At 62.7% G+C, this 6,293-nt stretch overlaps 1 protein-coding gene across 1 annotated transcript; it reads right to left on the bottom strand.

Moving 5' to 3' along the window:
* Nucleotides 1-652: 652 nt before the first annotated feature.
* On the bottom strand, nt 653-3,957 carry GPR132 (G protein-coupled receptor 132). The gene is made up of 3 exons (XM_068991004.1): nt 3,790-3,957; nt 2,264-2,414; nt 653-1,764 (listed from the first exon to the last, which is right to left on the bottom strand). The coding sequence occupies exons 1-3, from the start codon at nt 3,955-3,957 to the stop codon at nt 653-655; spliced, it is 1,431 nt and encodes a 476-aa protein (XP_068847105.1).
* Nucleotides 3,958-6,293: the final 2,336 nt, after the last annotated feature.

Genomic DNA, 6,293 nt, shown 5'->3' on the forward strand with positions numbered 1-6,293 from the left:
TGGAGCCCTTGGGCGTGTCCCCTGCCTGGGGTGCCCCTCGGCCCTCCCAGCCCACAGGCGTGCCTGCCATGCACACAGGGGGCTTCCTCTGGAGGCCACGTGGACTGCACCCCACCTTGCAGTTCCTCCCAACCCCGTGGCTCCCCTCAGGGCCACAGCGCCGAGCTGTCCCGGCCAAGGGCCTGACACCAGGGGTACAGTTTGCATGGATGACCCAGGGCAGAAGCAGAGATGCCCAGCCATGTACTCGCATCCAAGCGACGCTTGCAGAAAAGCTCAGGAAATAAAGTCATCACGCGGAGGCTGACAGGCAGCTCCCACACATGGCCTGTGCCAGCTGCCAGAGCACCAGGCGGGCACACAGCCTGTGCCAGCTGCCCTGCTATGCGCTCACGGTGGACAGCGCCTGCCAGAGCGAGCGCTCCCGCTCGCCGTGTGCTTTTCCCGCGGCCAGCAGGCTCGCCCTTGCTCTGCGCATGCTGCCACCTTCCCTGGGGCTTCTGCTCAGCCGGGACCCCCGGCGGCAGAGACTCCAGGGGACCAGAAATCGGGGGAAAGTCATTAAGAGGGGGCTCTCCAGCCGGCACCGTGGACACTGGCTAGCGGGACCCAAGCAGCACCGGGTGGCCAGCCCTGGACTCCTGCGCTGGGCTCAGCAGGCCCCTTCGGCCAGCCCCTCTGGGGCGCCTGGCGATGGCCCTGGGGGGTGGACGAGCTCCGGGAAGGCGTAGCTGTTTGTGAGGGACATGGGCGAGCGCGCCTCCTCTGAGTCCTTTGAGCACGTGAGCTTGGTGTTGTCCATCTTCGTGGACCACTTTTTCCACCCCTTGTGGATCCTGCACACGTCCTGGCGTGTCAGTTCCACGGCCAGCACGTAGATGATGGGGTCAGCCACGCTGTTCACGGTGGCCAGGCTCAGGAACACCACGGAGGCCGTGTACAGGCGGATTTCAAAGGCGCACACGGGGACTTCGGCCCCTCTGTAGTAGGAAAAGGCGGCGGCTTTGATCAGGAGCACCAGGTGATAGGGGGCGAAGCAGACCAGGAAGATGGCCACGACCGCGATGGCCAGGAGCCTCACCTTGGCCTTCTGGGCGGCGCTCAGGCTGGTGCTCAGCTGGACGGTCCTGAAGATGCGCTGGTTGGTGACGGCGATGATGGACAGCGGGATGGCAAAGCCCGCCGTGAAGCGTGCGTAGTAGTACCCGGCCACCCTGCGGTCCATCGGCAGCGTCTCGAAGCAGGTGTCGCTGTGCTCCATCTTGAACACCGGGAAGTGGACGAGCCCGACGAGGAGGAAGACCACCGCGGAGACGAGGATGGCGGTCCTCTGGTGGCGGCGGCCGCGCATCTCCAGCGCGTACACCACCGCCAGGAAGCGGTCGCAGGAGACGCAGCACAGAAAGAGGATGCTGACGTAGAGGTTGCAGAAGAAGACGTAGGCGGCCGCCTTGCAGGCCCAGGGGCTGAGCGGCCAGCGGTGCCCGTGCTGGATGTAGACGACCCAGAGCGGCAGGGTGCTGAGGTACAGCAGCTCGCAGAGCGCCAGGCAGAAGAGGTAGACGGCCAGCACGTGGCCCTGGCGCGCCTGCAGCAGCGTGAGCCACGCCGTCAGGCAGTTGGCCGGCAGGCCCAGCACGCACACGCTGCTATACACGGTCACCAGGAACACCCTGCTGTTGTTGAAGGGCACGTTGCATGTGTGGGGAGACACGCCCATCGACAGGGTCCCCAGTGCAGGGCTGGTCTCCAGCGTGGTGTTTCCTGCGGGGCACAGACAAGCGTGAGGGCAGGTGTGACTGGGGACCACGTGGATCAGATCACCAGGAGCGACCCTCCGAGCACGTGGAGCCTTGCAGGGAGGGCCCGCTCCCGCAGCGCAGGGCCTGCAGACCCTCCCACAGACCGGCATTCTCTCCTGTCTCGGGGTCGTTGTGCGCTTATACCTAGTGGGGCATCACCCAGGGGCATTTCCTGAGTGGAGGGGGGCCGTCCTCCCAGGGGGAGGCGCTGACCTTTGGAGTCCCTGGGCAGGTGTCCTGACTCAAAGCCCACACCCACCCTCTGTGGGTGGGTCCACGTCCCCTCGGGAAACAGACAGGCAGAATCAGTCGCGGAATATGAACCAGCCCCAACAGCTTGGGCCTGGCCGTGTCCGTTGACGCAGGCACGTGGGGCAGTCGCCGCCGTTCGTCACCGCGTGACGCCCCAGCCCACAGCACGCGCAGGGACCTGGAGACGCCAGGACGCCCAGCGCCCACACCCGGCCCCCGCTTTCCTCCACCGCGTCGGCTCAGCCGCACTCTCACACCGTCCTTTGGAGGTGCCCCCGGCGTCTGCGGGGCTCGCGCTGGGACCGTGCCGAGGCTGGTGGGTGGGCACAGGGAGCGGACACCCCCCGGGCTTCGGGGTCCCTGTTGGGAGCAGGAGGACCTGAGCCTGGCCTCTGGAGGCACTGTCCATGTAGAGGCCTTCTTCTCCAAGAGTGGACAGCGGAGACGGAGCAGCCCCCTGAGGTCAGTGGGAGCCTCTGGCAACAGTGGCCCCGGCACCCAGCCGAGGGACTGGACGGTGGGCCGCACGGGGCGGGGCGGCCCCAGGGGTGGCGCAGAACGCGGTTCTCGCTTCTGGAGGCTGGTGGCCGCTGAGGCGTGAAGGCTTTTTGGTTACTTACAGTCGAGGTTGAAGACCCCTGGGCCCTTCCACAGGCCTTTCCAACGGCCAAAGAAACCTCACCGCATCCCAAAGCTGGCATGACCGTGGGCGTCTCGCCGTGGCCGGCTGTGAAGGCGGGAGGAGAGCCATGCTCCCCCGGTGGCTCAGCGGCAAAGAACCCACCCGCAGCGCAGGAGATGAAGGAGACCCAGGTTTGATCCCTGGGTCAGGAAGATCCCCTGGAGGAGGAAATGGCAACCCTCTCCAGTATTCTTGCCTGGAGAATCCCATGGACAGAGCCTGGAGAGCTACAGTCCATGGGGTTGCAAAGAGTCGGACACGCCTGTGTGACTGAGCAGGGGCGTGTGGTGAGGGCGGGCGGCGACCAGTGAAGCGGTGAAGGAGGCCGAAGGCCCATCGAGAAGGGCCGCACGGCTGGCCTGGGGCAGTGGAGGCGACAGCCCCACAGTGTGACCCCAAAGTCCGACTGCGCCCTCATCTGTTTTCCCCTGTTCTTAAAATTCTAGCAAAATATACATAAGATAGAAGTGACGATCTTAACACCCCACGCGTCCACTTCTGTGACACGAAGCGCCTTCGCACTGTTGTACGGCCTTCACCACGTCCGTCTCCAGAACTTTCTTATCTTGCAAAACTGAAACTCTGTCCTCATTTAACCCCCAGCCCCTCCTAGGAGTGCATGGTAAAGAATGTGGCCTTGGACGTCCCCGGCGGTCCAGTGGCTGAGAGTCCGCCGGCGCACGCAGGGGACACAGCCTTGGTCCCGGGTCTGGGGAGATGGTGTGTGTGGCTGAGCAGCGAGGCCCGGGGGCCACGCCTACTGAGCCCACCCTGGAGCCTGTGCCCCGCGACTAGAGGGGCCCACACACGGCAACGAAGGCCCAGCAGTCAGATAAACAGCAAGCAAGATTACAGAGAGAATGTGCCCCAGGACTGGGCACTGCATCCTCAGAGCCCCGGCTCCGAGCGCCCTTCCTTCTCAGGGCAGCTCTGGGTCGCTGTGCAGCTGGGCCACGGGCGCGCCTCCACTCCCCTGGCCGGGGACACGGCCGCTGGGACCGCGGGTGCACGATGCCTTCTCCGCACCTGCGTTCACTTCCTTTGAGCGCGTACTGCCGGCTCGTGTGATGAGCCCCTCGGTAGCTTTCTGAGGACCGTCCAGATGGTTTCCACGGCAGCTGCTCCATTTTCCATCTCTGCATCCTCAGCCACGCTTGGTCTTTCAGTTTTGGCAGTGGCCATCCGGACGGGCATGACTCGGTCCCTTCTCTGGGGCCCCATCCCCCGCCCTAACCCCCTGGGACGTGGGTTTCATTCCATGTGCAGACGGAGGGTGCGGCCAAGTCACCAGACCCAGGCATCAGTTCCCCACACGAGAGCTGGCAGCATTCAGCATGGGGGCCGGAGGTGCGTGCGGAGCAGCTGGCGGGAGGGCACTTCTCGGGCAGGAAGGAGCTGACACCTGTCTTGGCCCAAGCTGGCCCAGCCTGGACCGACTGTCCCCTCTGGTCGGACAAGTCCTCCACAAGCCAGCAGCCCACCACCTGGACTGCAGCATTGCCCTGGGTCCATCCCAGTGCCAACCCTGTCTTCCCACCCCTTGGGGGGCAGGGTGTGAGGGGTCCCAAAGCCCAGGTGGAGGCTCAGGTGAGGCCTGTGGGCTCCTTCCGGCTCCCAGGTCCCCCACCAATCGCCCGCCCTCGAGGGTTCCCCCTGGACTCAGCATAGTTCAGTCACACGCTGCCTGCCGGGGCCACGTGGGCAGCACGTGGGGCCCCGTCTTAACCTGCCCACGCCGCACCCCCGCCCCCAGCCATCTGGCAACCACACCTGGGCACACGGGCGAGAGTGCGCCCCTGCCCCGGGGTCACTCAGAGGACCTGAACTCCTGGGAAGGAGCCTTCTGGGCTGGGCAGATGAGCCCCGGGAGACAGAGAGGCAGGCTCTGCGGGGCCCAGTCCCCTCACAGGGTGGGCGCCTCTGGCTTTGCTGCCTGCAGGTTAGTTTTTATTTTGAGAAGTCTCCTTTTGCATGCTAATTTTTGAAGCAATTATCGCTGTTATGAGACCACGTACATTGTAGAAAAATTCCCACGGGCTCCCTCCTAAAGGTTCCAAGTCAAAGAAGGCCCGAGTGGGGCTCTCACCTGGCATGTCGCAGGCTCCGGGCTCAGGGCTGGGCGGCAGTGCCCGTCACACGGCAGAGATGGGGCTGTAGAGACGTTCGCTCCCAGAGCGGAAAGTGACCTGGAGCAAGAGTGGGCAGAAATTGCTTTAGGGAAATCAGATTAAATCATAAATCAAGCCTTTTGACAAATGGTCAGTGCGCACTTGTTACACGCCAAGTCTTGTATTTCGGCCTCCCCTAGTAGCTCAGATGGTAAAGCGTCCGCCTGGAATGCAAGAGACCAGGGTTCAGTCCCTGGGTGGGGAAGATTCCCTGGAGAAGGAAATGGCAGCCCACTCCAGTATTCTTGCCTGGAGAATCCCATGGACAGAGGAGCCTGGGGGGTCACAGTCCATGGGGTAGCAATGAGTCGGACACCACTGAGCAATGACACACACAAATCTTGTGTTTATCCTGGGATACAGCAGCAGAGTTTTAATATAGAAAGAACTCCCACAAATCAACAAACCTAAGTGTCAAAGCTGATCATTCACAAAAGTGAAAAGACCTCAACAGGAAGAACACTCAACTCTGCTCATACGGTCAAAAAAAGGTGAATGTGAAACAACCACACGCCAATCTTCTCGCCCGTGAGACTGGCACAGATAAAGGACTTCAGCTCTCAGTGTTGGTGAGTGAGTGAGGAAGTGGGCTCCTCCACGCTAGGGACAGGGGCATAGATGGGCACAGAGGCTTTCCAGTGTAATCGGGCAATGCGCCTCAAAAGTCTTCCATGTGCTTCACTTTTGACGGGGTGAAATCCTTTCCAGGAGTTCTCCTGATGAAACAGCTACCTGAGATTCCAAGTGCATGGACTGCACCCCTGTGAAAGGGACTGGGAGCCCAGCCCAGGGCAGGGACGGGCAGGCTCCATCCAGGGTGCTGGCCGAAGGGGCGGCATCCCGGCCCCCACCCTTGCTTTCTTCCTGAACCAGAGAGCCCCTAGCACGGGCCCCATCCTAGCAGCCAGAGACGGTCCGAAGTAGGGTCTTCCCCGCCAGCCTGGAGCCCGCCCCCACCCCCAGGGGAGCCGGCGGCTGAAGGCGCCCCCACCCCCCGCGCCGGGAGGGGTTGTCTGTGATGCCAGCAGGCGAGCTAACCAGAAATAACAGGAAACCAAGCTGTTTCCCTGAAACTGCATAAAGTTCATCAGCTTAGAAAGAGTTTATAAGCAAGACCTTGAAAACACAGACAAAGGTGAGATGCAGGAAAGAGTCGAGAAACACCGTTAACATTCTGAAAAGGACGTCCTGACTGACTGGTGGGTGTGGGTCTGGGGGTCCCTGAGTCTCCCCGTCCATCCTCTCACTCACCACCGTGCTCAGCCAATGAAGGGGGGCTGAGCCCGACAAAGGGGGCTCCGGGAAGGTGGGTGTCCACTGAGGGTGGCCCATGTGAGCTGCAGTTGTGTGTGGGGGGGTGCCAACCCACCTAGGAGCCGTCAGGATGCC

The sequence above is a fragment of the Capricornis sumatraensis genome, chromosome 19, assembly GCF_032405125.1.
Source record: "Capricornis sumatraensis isolate serow.1 chromosome 19, serow.2, whole genome shotgun sequence".
Taxonomy (NCBI): Eukaryota; Metazoa; Chordata; class Mammalia; order Artiodactyla; family Bovidae; genus Capricornis; species Capricornis sumatraensis.